This window comes from Topomyia yanbarensis, chromosome 3 (genome assembly GCF_030247195.1).
Source record: "Topomyia yanbarensis strain Yona2022 chromosome 3, ASM3024719v1, whole genome shotgun sequence".
Lineage (NCBI taxonomy): Eukaryota > Metazoa > Arthropoda > Insecta > Diptera > Culicidae > Topomyia > Topomyia yanbarensis.
Window position 1 is genome coordinate 139340234 of NC_080672.1, and position 21552 is coordinate 139361785.

Genomic DNA, 21552 nt, shown 5'->3' on the forward strand with positions numbered 1-21552 from the left:
CTATTTGTGGTTCCGAACCCCTATGATAGGAAGTCTAAATACAAATTCCATAACTAATTTAGTAGTTAGGTCGACTGATTTGAATTTTAGATCTTATTTTGTTCGATATGCAGTCATCTGATACAATAAAACAGGAGTTGTCTATTTACCCCGACGTTTCGGTTCATGTATAACGTAACAAAATAACATAACTAATTTAGTTATAAGTTTTGTGCCCTTTAACCCTCCGGAAGTCGCGCTTATGGCCCACTGAATGAACAGCCGCTAGTGCCCTAAGACGATTTCGCTAGATTTTCAGAGCATCGTGCACTTAGTGCACTAGCGCGACTTCTGGAAGGTTAACTCACAAATGTGGTTTAAAACCATTTTCTAGTGGAGAAAATAGTTTTATCTAAATTGTTCTCCACTACGGAGAAATATAGCATAGTGAATGTTTATTTGATTTGCGGTTTCGCCGTCTGTTCGTGCCAGAATCTATCAACACCCGATCAAACAAAAATCTCAATGAATCATATGCTCATCGCTAGTTAACCGTTAAGGAACCGGGATGACGAAATCCTTTACTCATCCAACGTCGAAGTTCGTTTTGATTGATTATTGCTTCGTGATCATATGCAAATGACAGCCGGCCGATAGAAGCAATAGAATGGGAAATTAGTAACTTCTCTTCCTCACACAAAGCACAAGCAGGTGCGCAGATGGGCAAAGTGATTGTTTTTGTATGACTCGATCCACTCTGCCGTGCTAGTCAGTCAGTCAGTGGACGTGTAACCGACTGTGCAAACATTGACTGACCATTAGGAAAAAAATGAGTCATTGTTTCGACGCAGAAAATATAACAATGATGTTTATGTCAACAGTTTCGAATGAAGTTGTTCCTAAATGGGAGGATAATACAGCTGCAGTTGCATCACTCATCAAAAGACCACCCACCATTGAATGTTCAATATCGATGTTAACCTAGTTTTTGAACGTGGCTGCAGCACATGAAGTCGGTTTTCCACAGTCTATAAATTTAGCTAATCTAGGTCAAGCATGGAAATGTGCAATCGCAAATCCCAACGGATCGAATCCTTTGTGCCGCCCTATTCCAGTTGAATGCAAGGACAACTCGACGATAAGCATCTGACGTGTGTTTACTTGAATTAATAGAGCGAAATATTTAATCCTTTCGTTTGCCGGCTCCTTACTTCCTAGGAAAACTGTGAACGTGAACGGGTAAATGCTAGCAGTCGGCCGGTGATATTTCACGCCAAGGTGAACCGGCTATCAAAGGCGGTGGGCATTATTTCAATAAATCGTAAATATAAATACAAAAGTGAAGTTGCATTCAAATCGCCACGAACAGCATTCCAGCTAGTAATAGATATTTTATTTGCACAGTATGCACCACACTCGGCAGTGAAGAACTATTATAGGATTGTGAAACTCTTAGTATGATGACAAAATCAGTGAAGCAAGAGGTTGAAATGCGTCAGTAGATTCTTTCATTATGTGAAAATGTGAGGAAGCTGCACGAATCCCAAATCGTTTAGGCGTGGATCGGCTTGAATATTCCTAAATTAAAGATTAGATATTAAATTTAAAATTGAAGTATTTTGTTATAGATTACGGAATATTGTCCTAGGCCGAATCACCTTTCAAATTATTGTCTCATGTCACAGGAACGTGGATTAGATTGTTCATAAAGAAATTCATTGAAATGCTTATACAGTAGGATTCCGTTTTTAGCAACATTTTTTTCAGTTGCCAAAACTGGAACCATGCCAAAAATGGAATTTATGTTTAAAGCTTTTATTTTCAATTTGTAACATCATTAATGCCACAAGAACATTTATTACATAAGAATATGTGAAAATAATAATAAAATATAGCAAATATGGCTTTCATGTTTGGAAATGAAGTTAAAAGCGATATCAATTATTATAACAAAATGTGTACAAAGGTTTTTTATAAAATATTAACTATGTACCAATGTTGCGAAAAACGGAACGCATTTGTTGCAAAAAATAGAACTTTTTTGTTGCCATATATGGAGCGAGCCAAAAACGGAATCTTGCTGTATATATACATATAGCAAGGAAGTGAAGGAAGTATTTTAGAGTAGCGTGGAAAGGACCACATGAGCAAGGTTAGAGTTTTCCAACGATTTAACCCCTTTGTCTTCTACCGCAGGAGCCAGGATGTTTTGGCATTATTATCGAATGCGAATCACCTGAGTCTGCGACGTGCCCAGCGTGAAGTGTCTTAGCACTATGACGTCGAAAAACTCTAAACTTGCTCATATGTACCGGACCGGTTGGAATATCGGGCCCTATTATCAAAGTCACGTCACCTAGTGACTAGAAGAAAATTTCATTCTAGTCACTAAGTGACGTGACTGTGAGAATAGGGTTCATCATTTATTGAGCTGAAGAACTGTGCAAATAGTTTACTGGTTCCACTTTCAATGTTGTATAATATTTATTTGCATTAAGGAAGTTACTATACACTTTTCCAATCTTCCAAAAAGGAGATAAAACCCTATTTATTCCACCTAGTAGTGAGATGAGACATTTCTTGCACATATTACTGTTGGATCATTCATTAGTTTTCAGAACTCATGCGAAGTAGGCACCCAATTAGAGTGGAATGGAAACAGTTTCGAGTCCTGTACGAAGAAAACCTCGAATGAACTCAATAAACCCTAGAAAATCAATAAAACAAACAAAAATAAAAAAATGGAAAATGGTCGCCTTAAGAATAAAATAGAAAAAAAGGTTAATATCAATCAAATTTATAAAATAAATAAATCAAATTAGTTCGGCTTATTGAATATAAAATTAGACTATTAAAAAAGTTATCAAATTAATAGAATAAATTAAATTGTTTCAAAGTTACAAAATGGATATAAAATAACGAAATAAATAAACAAAATAAAAAATAAATGAAATGAATAAAAATACTAACCTCATCCACCTAGCAGTGAGATGAGACATTTCTTACATATATCACTGTTGTATCCTTTATTAGTTTGCAGAACTCATACGAAGTAGGCACAAAACAGTTACTAGTCCTGCACGAATAAAACCTCGAATAAAATGAATAGATTAACAAAAATCGAATGAAATAAAGAAATTGAGTGAAAAATTAAAAAAAGATTCTCAAATTTATAAAATGAATAAAATGATTAATTAAAAATTAAATCAAATTAATTAAATTTATAAATAAAATTATATTAGCACATTAAATGGAAAATTAGGCAATATTTTAAATAGTCATGATATAATAGAATAAATTAAATTGACTCAAACTAACAAATTGAATAAAATAAATAAGTGAAGCGACCGATCATGAAATTTTTTTTATTCATTTCGTTTATTTGATAGGCACAAATGCGTTAGCTTGGCGGTGCCATATTCTTTTGTTTTTGCATTTTGGATATCTTAAAACCAGAAGGTTACAATGTTGAAATTTTTTTTATAAAGGAAGAAAAAAATTACAGCTATCTTAAGACTAGAAATAAGATTCTGTATACAAGGGAGGGGCACAAGATTTTTTTTATGAAAAATTTTAAAACAAGGGATTCAGTTTGATATAAAAGAGGGGGAGCAATAGTTTTTTACGAAATATTTTACAGTTATCTTAAAACTAACAATATAGTTTGGTACACAAAAGGGGGAAAAATATTTATGGGAAATATCACAGATATCTTATAACTAGGGATACAATTCTTTTTACAAGATGGACGGCAATAGTTTCAATAAACAGTAAAAATTACAGCTAGCTTAAAACTAGGAATACAGAATACAAATTTGATTTTTTAACATAGACTTATGCTTGGTCAAGATATTCAGAGGGGGGCTTATTTCCAACACCGGTGTAGCAGCAGTTGTATCAAGGACAGGGGAGAGAAGGCGTATATGGTGACAGTGAAAGAATAGCAAAACTTGTTACTATGTTTTAATTGCCGCAAGGTTCTACTGTACCGATTTGAGACTAAGAGAAACGAAAGCAATGAAATTGAAAGTCGGATAGGTATTCTAGAGTGAATCAGTTATAAACTTAGAACGGAAAACTAGGACTAGGCAGCCTCATATGGACATCATCGAAAGGAAATGTGAAGAATTTTTTGCCTTCTGCTGAGTAGGAGTTGGGCGTTGCACCCAAGTCTACCCGTCGGCGGTAAAACATGATGATGAGTTATGTTCTACCATAGACCATGCGGTAGACTTGGGTGCAACGCCCAACTCCTACTCAGCAGAAGGCAAAGAATTCTTCACACTTCCTTTCGATCATGTCCATATGAGCCTGCCTAGTCCTAGTTTTCCGTTCTAAGTTTATAACTGATTCACTCTAGAATACCTATCCGTCTTTCAATTTCATTGCTTTCGTTTCTCTTAGTCTCAAATTTGCCGAAAATAGCCAACAAAATCGATACAGAATAGCAAAACTTGCAACTTTCTGGCAAACGGGAGATCAGCGAAACAAATTAGCGCTTCAGTCTAGTAAGTCGTCGAGTACCGGTGACGGTGGTATTCTTCGGACCCGCGGAGAATCCTTCAAAAGTCATCGGACCTCGAGTCGCTCTCGCTTCAGTTTCCTTCTATGCAGGCGTCTCCTGATTTATCGTTACACCCATTAATAGAAGCTGGAGTTGCGTCGGCTCACGCTTCCTAGAAAAAAAACAACCAACTCAGTTTTCTCCGTGGAGAACTCGATACCCAGCTGAAGAGCCCAAGCAGACAAATTGTCCAAGGTATTTTGTAATGGTGCTTGCAAATCGGCAGCTTTGGGCCCTGTAAAAGAGACCACCCCGTCGTCTGCAAGTTGCCTTAGCGTACATAAATTGGCAAGACAATCGTCAATGTCATTCACGTAAAAATTGTAGAGTAGGGAACTTAGACATGAGCCCTGGGGAAGACCCATGTAGCTAAATCGCAATGTTGTTAAATCTCCACGCGAAAAGTGCATGTGCTGTTCAGACAACAGGTTTAGCAAAAAGTTATTTAAAATCGGTGAAAGACCATGCTGGTGCAGCTTCTCTGACAGAATGTTGATAGAAACTGAGCCAAAAGCCCCCTTAATATCCAAGAAGACTGATGCCATCTGTTCTTTGTTAGCATAGGCCATTTGGATTTCTGTAGAAAGCAGTGCTGGCAATCGTTCGTCCCTTTGCCTTTGCGGAAGCCAAATTGTGTATCTGACAGTAAGCCATTTGCTTCGACCCAATTGTCGAGGAGAGACAAGATCATTTTCTTGAACAACTTCCGAATACAGGACAGCATTGCAATCGGTCGATACGAGTTGTGGTCGGGGGCTGGTGTTCCTGGATTTAGGATGGCGATGACCTTCACATGCCTCCAGTCATGAGGGACAATGTTACCCTCAAGAAACTTGTTAAATAAGTTCAACAAGCGCCTTTTTGCAGTGTCAGGCAGATTCTTCAGCAAGTTGAATTTGATTCTGTCTAACCCTGGGGCGTTATTGTTGCATGACAAGAGAGCAAGTCAGAACTCCACCATCGAAAACGCTGTTTAGTTCGCGGTATCGGGAGGAGATGCGGTGCGGTATGTTTTCTGTACCGGGACAGAGTCCGGACAGATCTTCTTAGTGAAAGCGAATATCCAGTGATTTGAATATTCCACATTTTCGTTGGTACTGTTTTGGTTACGCATACGTCGAGCCGTACCCCAAAGAGTGCTCATCGCTGTTTCTCACGTTAACCCGTCGACGAACCGGCGCCAATAACTGCGTTTTTTGGCTTTCATTAGACTCTTCATTCGCCTTTCTAACGACGCGTACGCTCCGGAGGAAGTACTTGAGTCGATTCGATGTTAGCGGATATCGCGGTCGCGTAACTCTTCCAAACAATATTCCGTGTGAGGTCATACGAAACATTGATTGTTTCCGATGGTCTTGAACCGTTGGCAATTGAAATTACGATAGGCAAATGATCGCTACCGTGGGGATCAGGGATCACCTTTCACATGCAATCTAACCGTAGCTATGTCGAGCATAGCGATAGACCCGACGCGCTTGCGCGTGCTGGTGGTGTAGGAATCCGCGTCATTTGTCCCGTGTTTAGGATGTTCATGTTGAAATTGTCGCAAAGATCTTGGATTAATGCTGATCTATTATCATCATGAAGACAGCCCCATACCGTACCGTGCGAGTTAAAGTCTCCCAGAACTAGCCGCGGTGCCGGTAAGGGTTCCGTGATATTACAAAGAATTCGGTGCCCTACCGAGGCTCTAGGAGGAATGTTAATGGAAGCAATGCAAAGGTCTTTGTCTTTGATTAGAACTTGACAAGCGACAATTTCAATGCCTGGTGTCGAAGGGAGGTTAATTCGGTTGAAAGAATAGCACTTTTTAATCCCCAAAAGTACTCCTCCATAAGGGTTTTCTCGATCCAGACGAATTATATTAAAGTCGTTAAAGTTCAGAATTATATCGGAAGTTAACCAAGTTTTAAATAATGCGAAAACATCACATTTTAAACTGTTAGTAAAAATTTGAAGGAATCGATTTTCGGGAGGATACTTCTGCAATTCCACTGTAGGACAGTAATCGAATCAGTGACCTCGCTTGATGGCTTAGCCATCGAAGGATACGATCGCTGCAAGGAAGGGCCATTTAGCAGTCAACTGCTTCAAAAATGTTTGCACTATATTGAGAAAACGTATTAGAATGCTTTTAAGAGGATCAGTAATATTGAAAGCTGTGAAAATTAGGTCCACTATGTCAGAAAATTTCATTAGTCCATTACTGGATTGAGCGTCTGTTTGAAAAAAGGGGACACTTGGGGGTTTTGGTGTCCCTGGAAGTGGTGGATACTCCTTGTTAGAATTATAATTTCTAAGTCCTGGAGCAACTTGCTTCGGCTTTTGGGCACCACTTCCGTTGGATTTATCAAATGTAGTTGGCGCACTCTCTGAGGAGGACACCTTGGCACCCTTAAGAGGCAGTCTAGGGGAGGCTAGTTCTCTCCTGTTCCTGGATTCCCCCGGGTTAACAAAAGATATTCCCTCTTGTGGATCATCAGATTCTTGCTCACCACGAAGCAAAAGAACAAAGGAAGAGACAGATGGCGAAGCATTCTTTAGCTTTTCTGCTTAAGAGTGCCTCGAGCGATCCTTAAGGGAGCGCCTAATTTTATCCCCGCGCTGCTTGTACGCCGGGCATGACTTAAGAGCATGCGGAGGGCCCCCGCAGTAAATACATTTTTCAGTTTCTCCACCGCATGCGTCATCCTCATGCTCTCCCTCGCATTTGCCGCACTGTTTTTTATTGCCATAATAAGTGGCTGTGTGGCCCAGTTGCTTGCAATTGCTGCAGTTCATTACCCGCGGTACAAACAGGCGAACAGGTGGTCGAACCTTATCCAGGAGGACATAGTTGGGAAGAGCAGACCCGGAGAAAGTCACCCGAATCGAGTCTGACAGAGAATAAGTTGTCTTATCATCTTCAGTTTTTGCTGAATACAATTGCTTGCATTCCAGAATCTTCACCTGTTGAAGTGAAGGGTCCTTAAAGCAGCCAACCCCGTACTTCAACAGGTCTTCGCACTTCAGACCCGGTTCGGCGACGACCCCATCGATCTCCACTGCCCTACAAGGCACATACACCCTGAATTGCTTCGTAAAACGCTCGCTTCGAGCCATCTGGTTTGCCTGGTCGAGGTCATTTACTATAACGCGTATCTTATTAGCTCGAACACGTGTTATCTGAGCTACGGACGGGTAGTTAGCAGTCAGCTCCCGTGAGATCTCTAGAATATTAGGCGATTTCGTGTTGGGCCGGAAATACACCACCCAGGGTCCATTTGAACTGGCTGGGTATGTTTTAATACGGGGAGGATTGGAGGAATCAGGGGAGGGAGTAGTTTTAGGAACATCCATTGGTATATCAGGGGGTTCAGCGATAAGGTTTGAATTATTCTCATCCTCGGCCATTTAGGCACGAGGTTATATAGGGAATGGGAACTATTTAGCTAAGTGTCAACGTGAAAATAAAGAATATAAAACAAAATATTCAGCTTCTCCAGTGACGTCCGTTCGTGTGCACCAGATCAATTAACTACACTACACAGTGGCACGACTTAGAACAAAAGGTGGACTAAAGTCCAAACTTTGCCGTATCGGTTCAAATAGGACGATTTTATCTAATTTTGGTACGCTGAATTCGTTTTTGATATTAAAACATTTCAAAAATAAGCGTTTACTAATCATTAGGGTGTCTCAAAAATATTTTTTTTCGAAATCGTTCTAAAAATTTGTGTATATTAATTTTCATGTGTTAAATTGTTTTTGATATTAACACAAGCAAAAAAAATTCATTATACGTTAGGGTGGCTCAAAAAATTATTTTGTTGTGAAGGTTCAAAAATTTGTTTAAAGAAGTTTTTGTGCGCTGAATTTCTATTTTAATTATAAAAATAGAAATTAACTTTACTACTTATTAGAGTGGCTCAAAATTAAATATTTTGTCTTTTATAATGATTTTTTTCAATAGTTATTTTGGAATTTATTTTCCATATTGAAACGAAATAATGGACATCTCATTATGGGCTTTCAGAAATGAGATCGACTGGCAACACAGCGGCGCGATTGCTGTCTCGTTTTTTGTCTCCGTTAGTTTAACCGTTTTATCGTGTGTTAAAGTGACCTTCGACCGTGAAGAGGTATTTGATTGTGCGGGAGGAAGACCCTTGTGGATGCGGAAAATGGAGTTCAACTTAAATACTCCCGTTTTGTGCATTAACTTATCATTTTTGGAAAGTGTATGACGACAATGCAGGATCGACAAAATAAACTTGTGTGAGGGGCGACTCACAGGAATTTCTGGTTTGTATTCCGGAATCTGGAATTCGAAATATATGCCATACATGCGGCTGTGTTGACATCCGATGTCTACCTACCGGCCCTATCAATGGTGATAATTGGCTACATTAAGTACCAGCAAAACGATAAGTACAAGTTTTTTATACCTATCTTATAGTAACATCTATATATCTCTCATTAACATTTTCAACACCGCATCAGCACGAGTTGTTTCAACAGAGGGATTAACATCGATAGCCCCTCGGCTCAATATTTTGTGTACGTTGCGCATGCTGGTGTGTGTAACATCAGTGACGATGTGTATCGCGCATCTTGCAGTCATCCAGCCCTTCCGTGTCGGTTAGCAACACACACACACACCCAGCCCTTTCGTGTCCCGACTTGTCGACTCTGGGAAGGGTACACACCGCTCAGTCTGGCGGGACGTTCTCTTTCACTTTTTCTTCCGCTAGTTGCTTGGTAGTGTATGCTTCGGCATAGTGTCCTCTGGAATCATATTCTTGCGACTATTTGATGATTTGATGATTGTGCCGCGGTGGCTGAAAGAAGGGAGAAGCATGGAGTGTTTTTGGCTTCTCGCCAGTTTGATAGTCTCGGTGGCAGGCATCAGCACATTCGTATTTAGATTTTGCTGTTGTATATGTGGTTAATTATTGAAAGACATCGGATTGCGCTGGTGTTGCGCCTTAGGCCGATGACATGCTTACGCGATTTGCTATGCGGCAGCGATAGGCGAAGCGAATGCGTTTGACCTATCTGTAAAGTGTACATTAGACTGGCCCAAAATGGCATAAATCTCGAAATCAAAACCTTACCCTCCAAAATGAAAGTTTGGGTCCCCAACAAGCTTTCCTGAAAATTTCAGCTCATTTGGTTCACTGCAAGGGGTTCCGCAAACTGCTCAAAGTTTGTATGGAAAAAAGAGATCAAATGTATGGAGAAATGCATCAGTTTCACATTTTCAGCTCTAGGTGGCGCCGTAATCGATGAAAGTCTTTCGTGTGAAAAAATAAGAATCTTCATGTAACAATGAATGGACTCGTGAAAACCGGAGGTCAATCTGATGACAGCAGACAAAGTTATAAGCGCGCAAAGTTGAGGGTGTCTTCTAATAACTCAAAATGCGGGCTATTTGGAAGAGTGGTATCTTCGGAAAACTGGACAAGTATGTCAAGGGCTTTCCGGTAAAAACATGAATAATTCAGAATTCTCTCACTAGGTGGCGCTAGGACGACTGAAAATGCCCTATACGTTTTTTTTAAAATAATGCTATAGCTCGTGATCGGGAACACTTGGCTGACCGTAGTCTTCTGCAAAGTAGATCATAAGGTCAAGGGCTTTTCGACAGAAAACAGTTTAATTCAAAATTCTTCCTCTGGGCGGAGTTAGAGTGCCTGGAAAATTCTAACACTCTTTCATTTTATATTAGGCCATATCTCGTGATGGGAATCATTTAATAGGGCGGAGTGTTCGGCGCAGTAGTACAATTTCTAATGGTGAACATAATTCTCGTACTAATCGACAATTTTTTTCTTTTTGTATTCTCTCTTTTTTTTCTATTCTCTCTCAAGTGATCAGGTGGAGATGTAGAGTGGTTTTTTTTTCTAAACATTTCAAAATTGTCACCAGAATTTAAAAAAAAACACATCTATTTTACATTTATTAATTTTATTGTGCTACAAAACCTTCCTTGATTTTAGTTCGTGTGGTCTCCGGAAAAGTCTGTCTATGCTGCTGCACTACTTGCAGAAGAAATTGCAGTTGATCTTCATTTTTCGTCAATTTTCCACAATACTCCTGGATCACGTTAATACCTCGTTCCGCGCAATCGACTAGTATTGCTTTAATTTTTTCCTGCCTTCTAAAAAATCTGCTAATTGATCCCATTTTTTCGGATCTTCTTGAAGGAAATTCGCGGATATTCCGGTAATTTCGAAGAAAGTCATTGAGTTTTGAGAAACGCAGCTTGACAACTCGTATGACTTCAACTCGTCTATAGAAGAAATATCCAATGTTATCTTACGTGTGTTCTTATTTTTACGTAATTTTAAATTTGATACCATTTTATGCTTCTCGTCGATAGATACTTCTGGATCGTAAAGTGCCATTGTTACTAGTTCTTCACTTAAATAAAACAAATGTTTCGCTAACCGCGAGGCAGCCGTTTGGTATATATTGTTTGTATGATCCGAATAAACATCTTTTAAACTAAGTAACTTCTTGCCCAAGTTAATATCATTTCGAGCCGCTGATAGGGAGTAAGGGGCGTTAAACCACGAAAAAATATAAATACGCAAAATAAACAAACATATAAGTGGGATACAATCTCTCTCATGATGGTTCATTTTAAATTGATCTCTAAAGTCATATTTTTAGGCAATAAATTGCTTTTGCCATCCATCTGGCACGGCTGTGCGCTTCAGGTGGAGAATTATTTTTTTGTCGCTAAGGAATGCTAAAGCGATATCAAGCAATTCTTTGTAGTGATTTCGCTGCTGCTTGATCGCTGACTGCTCTTTTAAAAATCTTATTATTTCGTTTTTTTCATCGCCAAGCTCTGCTACAATGCTGGCGTCTACCATATTTTCGTGAAACGACTGGTCCAGCGCTGACCACGCGGATTTGAATTTAATAAAAATATTCCACTCTACATCTCCACAAATAAATAAATAAACCACTCTACATCTCCACCTGATCTTTTCACTTGAGATAGAATAAGCCAAAAAGAAAAAAAAATTGTCGATTAGTACGAGAATTATGTTCACCATTAGAAATTGTACTACTGCGCCGAACACTCCGCCCCATTAAATGATTCCCATCACGAGATATGGCCTAATATAAAATGAAAGAGTGTTAGAATGTTCCAGGTACTCTAACTCCGTCCAGAGGAAGAATTTTGAATTAAACTGTTTTCTGTCGAAAAGCCCTTGACCTTATGATCTACTTTGCAGAAGACTACGGTCAGCCAAGTGTTCCCGATCACGAGCTATAGCATTATGTAAAAAAAAAGTATAGGGCATTTTCAGTCGTCCTAGCGCCACCTAGTGAGAGAATTCTAAATTATTCATGTTTTTACCGGAAAGCCCTTGACATACTTGTCCAGTTTGCCGAAGATACCACTCTTCCAAATAGCCCGCATTTTGAGTTATTAGAAGTTGTAATCCATGTAATCGAGTGTTTCTACCTCATATAATTCGTGCGTTCATAAGCAAGGGTTTTTTTGCACTTTCGACAGAGCCACCCCAACTGCAGCACATGACACCCTCAACTTTGCGCGCTTATAACTTTGTCTGCTGTCATCAGATTGACCTCCGGTTTTTACGAGTCCATTTATTGTTACATGAAGATTCTTATTTTTTCACACGAAAGACTTTCATCGACTGGCTGTGGTCCACCAGGAGGTTGATAACTCTATTATCTTTCTCCGGACAAAACCAACCTAGAGGCCGCGTGGCATCCGGTGGGTTTGAAGTATGTCAGTTATGGAAATAACAGTCAAATTCATTCGCAAAGGTGGCCGCGTCACTTATGAGGAGGCAAAGAGCTTAAGACCGATCAGTCTGACCTCCTTCCTTCTCAAATCAGTGGAACGTTTAATCGACCACTACATTCGGGATGGTAGCTTGGGCGAGCACCCGCTGCATGCAATGCAACATGCATATCAGCGGGGGAAGTCTATTACCACCCTGTTACACAATGTTGTCTACAACGTTGATAAAGCTTTTTCACAAAAGCAATCAAGTTTAGGAGTTTTTCTCGATATTGAAGGTGCTTTTGACAACGTGTCTTTCGAATCCATTTTGGAAACAGCACGAGATCATGGAGTACCTTCATATATCACGAACTGGATACACGCAACGCTTAGCAACCGACATCTGTGCTCATCGTTAAGACAAGTAGAGATGAGGAAACTGAGTGTCTGCGGATGTCCTCAAGGTGGTGTAACTAGCCACACAAGACTGTGGCCCCAAATGGTTACTTGGGATGAATATACACTTGCTCCCAGTGACCTTACACTCACATGTAGTTTTCCTTTTAAAACTTTCAATGTGAGAATTCCTCTTCGTGAGGAATGGCGGTCTGGCTGGATGGAGCGACAACTTGAATAATACGTAGTTTGTTATACGGACGGTTCTTTGTTGGGGAGCCGAGCCGGTGCTGGTGTCTATTGTCATGGGATGAGATTAAACCAATCTTATTCGCTTGGTAGATACTGTACCGTATTCCAAGCAGAAATCTTTGCGATTCTGTGTGGCGTACAATCCGCACTTCAACAGGGAATTTGCGGTAAAAGAATCTATTTTTGCTCTGACAGTCAGGCTGCCCTGAAAGCACTTAGTTCGGCAGATTCGAGATCGAAATTAGTAATCGCATGTCGAACTCAAATCGAAGAACTTAGCATTTCAAATGCTATCTACCTTCTATGGGTACCCGGTCATTCCGGTTTTTACTGGAAATGAATGGGCGGACGAATTGGCTAGAGCTAGCGCTGCGACTGATTTCGTTGGTCCAGAACCAGTTCTACCACTGTCAATAAGTTAGATAAAGCACAAGATTCGCTCTTGGGCTGCATTCGAACATGCCAAACATTGGCGTAGCTTGCAAACTTGCGTTCAAACAAAGGCTTTTCTGCCGGATGTGAGTCCGAAAATGTCAAGAAATTTGTTGCATTTTTCCAAGCACAACTGCAGTATTCTGGTCAGGGCACTGACTGGACATTGCAAACTCAATTATCACATGGCTACTATTCAGCGCGCTGAGTATTATTCATGTGATTTTTGTGAATCCGATTACGGAACATCATATCATTTGATATGCAATTGCCCTGTATTAATGCAGTTGCGCATCCGGTTTTTTGGTTCTCCATACATAGATGAACCTATGTACAGAGAGCTGAAATTTAAGGATATGCTTTTGTTCCTAACCCAGTGTGGTAAAGGGCTATAGTTTTTTTAGCCGTATTTGAATGACAATATCTCTTCGGGGGTGTTGTCGTTCTGTTATCTCAATATCCCCTCGGGGGTGTTGATATATCCGCTCACTGTTTGGGTAGAGGTTCTAAATCCCTCCGGGGGTTGGAAGTTTTATTCCTGCTGTAGTAACACCTGCAGATCGTTCAGCATCACTCCGGGGGTGCAGAATGCTCTGTTTTAATTGTTCTGTGTCGTTGTTTTCCTTACCCCTAACCTTACCACTTCCCCAATCCTTCCCATCAGGAAAATGATGAAAAGACGATTCTTGGCAAGGCACAAATCTCCGATCAATATGGGGAACGTGCCATTTGAGCCAGACGCTACTGATTCCTGATTCATCGATTACGGCGCCACCTAGAGCTGAAAATGTGAAACTGATGCATTTCTCCATACATTTGGTCTCTTTTTTCCATACAAACTTTGAGCAGTTTGCGGAACCCCTTGCAGTGAACCAAATGAGCTGAAATTTTCAGGAAAGCTTGTTGGGGACCCAAACTTTCATTTTGGAGGGTAAGGTTTGAAATTCCAAACTTTGCACTTTTTTTATACAACCTTGGGCCACTCTAGTGTACATGTACAAGTACATGTAGAATGCATAAAGGGAACGTTTTGACGTACGGCACGTGTGAACGGTCAGAAGAGAAATGGATTAAATTTTAGCTTGTCCTGGTGGAGCGGTGGCGTTGGCGTTGGCGGGGGCTGGTGTATCGTCTGAATCGTGCTTAATACTGTCATAGTAAGAGCGGGGCGAGGCGTCCGCGAGCGCGGCAATACACTATGTGGAGTGCTCAGACGCGTCCGCGGACGCGTCGCTTTCCGCTTCAGCTTGTCATCGGTCTTGGAGCGCATTTGAAAATGAGACACATACAATGACCTGCTCTTGAGTACGGCACCGCTACGATCCGCTGCCCCGGTGTTTTCAGTGGGAATCGGAATTGAATGCTGTTCGCGACAATGCAGTCTGATTCGGGACCGCGCGCATGACACCGATGTTCTCTCATATGATCCGAGTATGTGTGTGGAAGTGTATGCTACCATTGACTAATCCAGTGCACTTATGAAAGTGCGAGAATGAGGTTAAGTCGAGTAGATTTTCTGTCAAATGAGGTTGAATCAGATGGAAAATCGTACACATCGCTTATACATATACGCCAACACGCAATGAAACTGCGTGGATGTCCTAGACGTCAAACAAGTCAATTCGTGTGGCACGCGGTAGGAGGGGGCGGGCAAGTCATGCTTTGAGGTCCACTTACACGATCCGTCGGTTTCGCATCACTGGTGCGTGCGTTAACAGAAGGTCAAGATTGGTGGCCCGCGGTTCCTGTGAAGACGTTCGCGCGCAGTGTCGATGGGTATTTTATTGCATAAATTGTATTTATTATTGATATTATTTGTTTGTTTATTGTATGCGGAGGTTATCAGCTGTTTGTCCGTGTCCTTTCTCACCCTTTTTATAGGACGATTCGTCTTTGAGGATGAGCTACCTTGGTTGTGCGGCGGTATTTTCTGGTCTCGTTTTGTTGAAGGCAGGGGGTATTCTTAATTTTGTTTTCAGGATTGTACATGTCTTCTAGTGTGATTTGTGGACATTGAAGGAGAACACGTGTTGATTGCAATCGGGATGGTATTTTTATACTGAGCGAATTGATCTGTTAGTGTTTGTTGGACCAACTACGAAACTAAGTGCATATGGGGACGCGTGATCTTGTTTGCGTGAAATGATGACTGTTGAGTCGTGTGCGAGGGTTGAGTTTTGGGTACGCTGGTTTGCGGTAGTCATACCTGCGCGAAGGACGGATTTTTTGTTGCCATGTTCGTTGGTGTGCTTTTGGTCGATTGCATTATGTTCAATGTAGTGGTTGGTCTCGTTGTGTTGAGTACTTTCATACACATTTGAGTAGTACATGCGGTATGTTGCTGATTGCCACGTTGACCGTGTTTCGTCATGAGCTTAGTGATATTGGAGCTCGACTATTGTCGCATTGGGCGACAGTATCGGGGCTCTTCGTTATTGCATTTTTTGCTTTTTCTGATATCAGTTTATTGTGGGTTCAAATTATGTATGTTCAACATATAAAGTCGGTCGTTTCAGGTAATTAGGTAGTACTGTTTTAATTCCCTTCCAAATGCACTTAAGTTAGCATAACAACGCGCGCGAATAATGGTAACATAAGAGCCCACATCTTATTAAATAATTTATGGAGAAAGAAACTAATACATAATTGTCATTTCATTTCTTATAACAATAAATGTTGTATTTCACCGGAATACATAAGCAAGGAATATTAAAATCGTCGGTTGATTCAATTGAACACAAGCAACACTCCCGACAGTCGGCTGTCCGGAGTTGAAGTTGCATTTTTTTTACAGACCGAGCATTCCCGAATTAATTCAATAAACGATAAATCTATCATACATTCTCGGCAGCCGGCTGCCCAGATTAATAAACACATGATAACAGCTCTGAGAAAGATATATATATCGCATCATTTATCAAGGTGAATCCAGATTGTGTCTAACTCTTTACCCCACCCTACTAACAAAAACACCTTGCCGTGGCAAATGTGGAGATGCAGAGGTATACACGGTCTCCGTAACAATGTTTGTCACACTAACATTCCCTTCCTTCTCCGATGACTGTAAGGACGTGGCCGGCGCCGTTATTGGCATTTTAAAGTATAGAACTATCGAAACGTGCACATTGAGAAAGGATAGCTACTCCCAGGCCCCATTCTTTGATTCTCTGTGCAATTTCGCTTGTTCTGGTCAATCACAGAGTAGCAACTACGAATTGGGCGGTCATCATGCTCATGCTCATGCTCATCTCATTATGGGGTTTCAGAAATGACTACCCCTTTTTCGTGTATATGGTTAATTTAAAAATGGTGTTATTTTATTTGGATGCCATATCGCATACCCTTAGGCTATATCAGTGCTATACAAATTCGGATCAAAATACTCTCACCAAATGACTAGAGCTCAACTGTATTCACTCTATTTGACAGTTATTGCGCAAGTTAGCAAGAAATAGTTCCAGAAACATTTTATAACATATTTCAGATGGTTGAAAATTTTTACTGATTTTCAAACATTCTTAATGCCTCTACCATTTAAAAAACATACTTCCCACTCGGCTCCTTACTCTTTATTCACTAGTAAAACCCTTGTTCATCATGCTCTCAATACTATTTGACAGTTGTGCATGTATTCGTGTCATTATTCTAGCTATAAAGTGATTATTCAAATTCAATATCAATAATAACCATGCGTCTACATTCACAGTTTTTTAAAATTTTGACTGCTTATCGCAAGTTTTCGCAAAACTAGCATATACTCATTTTAAAGAGAAAATTAAAAGCTTTCGAATGAGTATAGTGTGATCGCGGGTATTCACGGGCGTCGTTGTTGCTATCGCATTAGAAGTTCGTATTCATTAAAAATTTATGACAAACAGTTATCTAAACACTAACTAAACCAACTAGTGACTTATTTTTGGCAATTTTATGATGTAATTTTATCACACGGATAATTTTGGTGAAGTAATGCAATGCATAAAATCAACCAGTTCTTTGAAAAACGAAAATAACCGGATGTAGTTCAAATTATGCAAAAAACACCTGAAATATGCCCTTAAAAAGCTGCCAAAAATTCATTTTACGTTCAAATCACTTAAAATCTCGCAAAAATGTCTCTGATGGCTCAGTTGATAGGAGAAAAATACTAGCGAGAATATAGCATAACATTCATATATGGACTTAAGTCCGGGTTCGTCCCACTGTGGCACTAGCCAGGCCACCGACAAACAAAGGCTGTCTCAGACAAAGGCTGATCTTCACTATACTTTCACTTGTTATAACACCACTCACAGCGAGAGAAAACGAACTGCTTCGATGTAAAGCTCGGAAACGAATAGGACTGATCATGAAATTAATCAAATGAATCAAATGGATCACATGAATCAAACAAATCAAATGAATCAAATGAATCAAATGAATCAAATGAATCAAATGAATCAAATGAATCAAATGAATCAAATGAATCAAATGAATCAAATGAATCAAATGAATCAAATGAATCAAATGAATCAAATGAATCAAATGAATCAAATGAATCAAATGAATCAAATGAATCAAATGAATCAAATGAATCAAATGAATCAAATGAATCAAATGAATCAAATGAATCAAATGAATCAAATGCATCAAATGCATCAAATGAATAAAATGAATCAAATGAATCAAATGAATCGAACGAATCAAATGAATCAAATTAATCAATTGAATCACATAAATCAAATAAATCAAATGGAGCTAAGATGTCTTATTTCGGTGATAATAATTAGTTACTATTTTAGGAAATTAACGAATATGCTAGTAATAACACAAACTTTAAACTAATTTACCTTCAAAAATATACTAAATTCACTTAACTGAAAGGTATTAATACATTTTTCTCTGTAAAAGTTTCTTGGGTTTCGAATGAAACAATACTATAAGTGCCATACTTCTCCAATTTGAGGTAGTATTAGAGAAAATAAGATGAAGGTATTCAAGTTCAATAACTCAAACACATGGAAACAAGAAGAGATAAGTGTATCATGTCAAAGAACAAATTATATAGCTCTTCTAGACTAACAATCTAAATCATTAAAATGATATTGCTAACTATTAAAATTGTCGACAAATGAACAAAAAATCGATAAAATCGATCATTAGCTGAAATATGTGAAGAAATCATTCCATGAGAAATTTCCTCACCTTCCCAATGAGACTAAAAGATATTAAATACAAAGTATACTTTTGGAGATAGACGTGTTTAAAGACAATCCAGTTATTTACAGAAAAAGTACAATAACTCTGTAACAGTTAAAATTTGGTAGTACGTGTGGAACGTTTATTTGCCCAAATATGATCTTCTATCACCCCTTTAAAGATTTAAAGACTTTTATCCACTCATAACTATCAGATAGCATGGTTGGATGGATAAAGTATTGGTTAGTAATCTGTCCGTTCGGGTTCGTTTTTCAATGCCAGTAGTCTTTTTGCCAAAACGCGTATTGGTCACCAATATGCATGTATCACCAATACATAGGCAATTTATATTTTACATTTCTTGCATTACATGCAAGTAAGCTTCTTGTAATTTTTGCACATTACATTACATTACAGAGCTTTTGCAATTTGAGCTAACGATCTTTACATTAATGTAAGTGATTCTTACCGGGTTTGTTTTGTGTGTAGCAGAGGGTATGTGATAGTCTTGTTCAAATTGAAAGATCTCAGCCGTAGTACCACCCAGATGATCCAAAAGCAAGCAGGTACCATTCATTTCGTATCTCCAAGGAACCGACCTGAATCTAGTGACTAGAACACGCGCTCGGAAGTTATACGACCGGGTTCTGACGAAGTACATACACCCAACCTCCCAAAAAGAAGTCAACAATAAAATGTTCCCAACCGTAGATTATAGACCATGTGACAACAAACAGTAATATGGTTATTACGAAAACTCACCCTCCGGATTCTGCACCCGACAGGGCAACGTAACCATGTCGTCCAGCTCCGTTTCGATGGTTTGATTCTTCGTCAGCAACTGACTCGCCGACGATGGTCCCGGATTGCCGATCTCGTTGTCAGGATTTTCCTTTGATGGCTCATCTTCGTCATCGTAATTGTAGTCATCCTCATCTGGGGATACACCGCCGCCACCACCTCTTCGCTCCTTCGATAAACTGCTACCGGCGGGCTGGGGAGACGCTATAAAAATATATGGGACAGAAGAAAAAAAACAACGTTAAAAACTTGAATTATTTTCTGAAGTACATCTAGATCGAGTGGTTTTTGTTTCATTTGGCATCGCGGCAACAGACATTTTTAGCCGCGTCTAATCTTTGGCTAAGCCGAACGACTCGAGTGTGATCGGTGCCCCAATGCCACATAGAGCACACACGTAGCATACTAAAGAAATTCAAATCGCAGCCAATTTATCTTTCTCATGATTTTTGCGTTTCGCATAACAGATGGCCCAGAAACGGTCACTGACCGTTGGCGCTGTGCGGACCTGCTGCTTACAATGTATTTATGATGTACTGAAATGTTGCCTACAATCGTCAATTCGAGATGTAGTCAATTGTGCGGAGTGTTTTTGAGAGAAATTCATAATTCAGGGGAAAAATCACAAAGTGTACACAGAGGACAGTCGTTACCTTGATATTCACTTAACGATATTTAATTTAATTTCAATGCAGTCTTTTTGGCGTGCTGAATTTACCCTTTCCAGCACGAAAATATTCGTTCTTTTTCCTCCAGTCGCATCATTCACCTTCGGTTGGCGCCCCGTTTTTTTTCGGTCGACTTGCAGTCTAGCAGCAATCTTTCCATTTTCATTGCTATTAGTCATCCCCACAAATATCGCCACGATTGGTATATACTAGTAGATGTAGCATTACCCCTCAAACGTGTAGATACTATATACCGGAATGTAGTGCAAGTGCATGCTTTCTATACGCGCGCGAAACCTTGCAAACGAGTGACCTTCTACTGCTGAGTGTCAGCAGCCAGCCGCCAGTCAGTGGCGACATTAGACGACTCCGGTTTCGTTGCCAACTTTTTCCTCGCCCGTCAGGAACACTATTCGAATAAAGTTTATGCAAATTGAATGGTGACCAATCTCGGCGTGGTTAAAGGTCAATTTGCATGGATTCCGTGTTTCTTCGTTTCTCCAGTACCTACATTGCAGGTTAGGGTACGATATAAACATAGATAATAAAACCGCAGACAACCGAAACCAAAACCGTGACTGATCAGGCGAATGTGGTTTGAATTTATTGTCCTGGTGGAGCCGAACAAAGCACTGCTAGTTGGGAGTGGTTTGATTTCCTTGTGTGTCCTCTATCAAAAGAGGGTGGCTTTTTCGCACCCTCTCAGGCTTCCTTATGAGGCACGCAATAATTTTCCATGTTTCGTTATTTTATCGCGTTGATTGATTCGGGTTACATTCATAGGGTAACTGACGCAAATTTTGGTTCTATCTGGCAGTTTGAATTTTAACAGTACATGTTTTCTACAGTTTGAGAGTAATTACGAATGAAAAAGACGGGTGGGTAATGTCCGAGACACAGTGGCGTAGCCAGGGGGGGGGGGCGGTTTGGGGGTTAAACCCCCCCCCCCCTCCCAAACCAAAATTAATCGGATTGAAAAAAAAAATGATGCTGACGAATTTAATTTAATATTCCACAAAATATTTTTGGAAAAATATTCTCTGATCATTACATTGAGAATTGTGTTTAAAGCGTCATGAGAACTTTTGGAAAATTGTGGGAAGGGGATCTTGTAACTTATCTCTTAGCCAAAATCCCATAGTTGTCAAATTAATTCAATGTAAAATAAAATAACTGTCTGAATTATTATGAGCTCATTTTTGGAAAGATGCTTCAAAATATGGATTAGAGACAATTTTTCGAATGGGAATCTAAATTTGAATAGGTTGATTGCATATAAAACATGAGCTTGTTTACCGAAAACTTACATACATTTCAACATTTGCTGAAAATGTATTTTATTTTTTAAACTCTATTAGACAACAATTCAATATGGTTAACAACAAGTATAACATTTCAGAAACTAGTTGAAAGCTGATGTAATTTTGTCTCTAGCAGGTCAGGATCGGTTTTATGAGCATTGGATTTTTGTTGTACTATCAACTATATGAATAGCCTCTTAGCAGGATGCAATGAATGGCGTACTAAAATTT

The 21552-nt window shown here is 39.6% G+C and overlaps 2 protein-coding genes across 3 annotated transcripts in view; one reads left to right on the top strand and one right to left on the bottom strand.

The window, feature by feature from the left end:
* Window positions 1-21552, top strand: part of LOC131692024 (integral membrane protein GPR180-like) — a 129315-nt gene that overhangs the window by 78621 nt on the left and 29142 nt on the right. The gene's annotated exons all lie outside the window — the stretch shown is intronic.
* The window catches only part of LOC131692025 (uncharacterized), a 272470-nt gene that overhangs the window by 40225 nt on the left and 210693 nt on the right, over window positions 1-21552 (bottom strand). For both annotated transcript variants that reach the window (XM_058978852.1, XM_058978851.1), the window contains exon 3: window positions 19314-19556. In XM_058978852.1, coding sequence (XP_058834835.1) covers window positions 19314-19556 — 243 coding nt within the window. The remainder of the gene's footprint in view (window positions 1-19313; window positions 19557-21552) is intronic.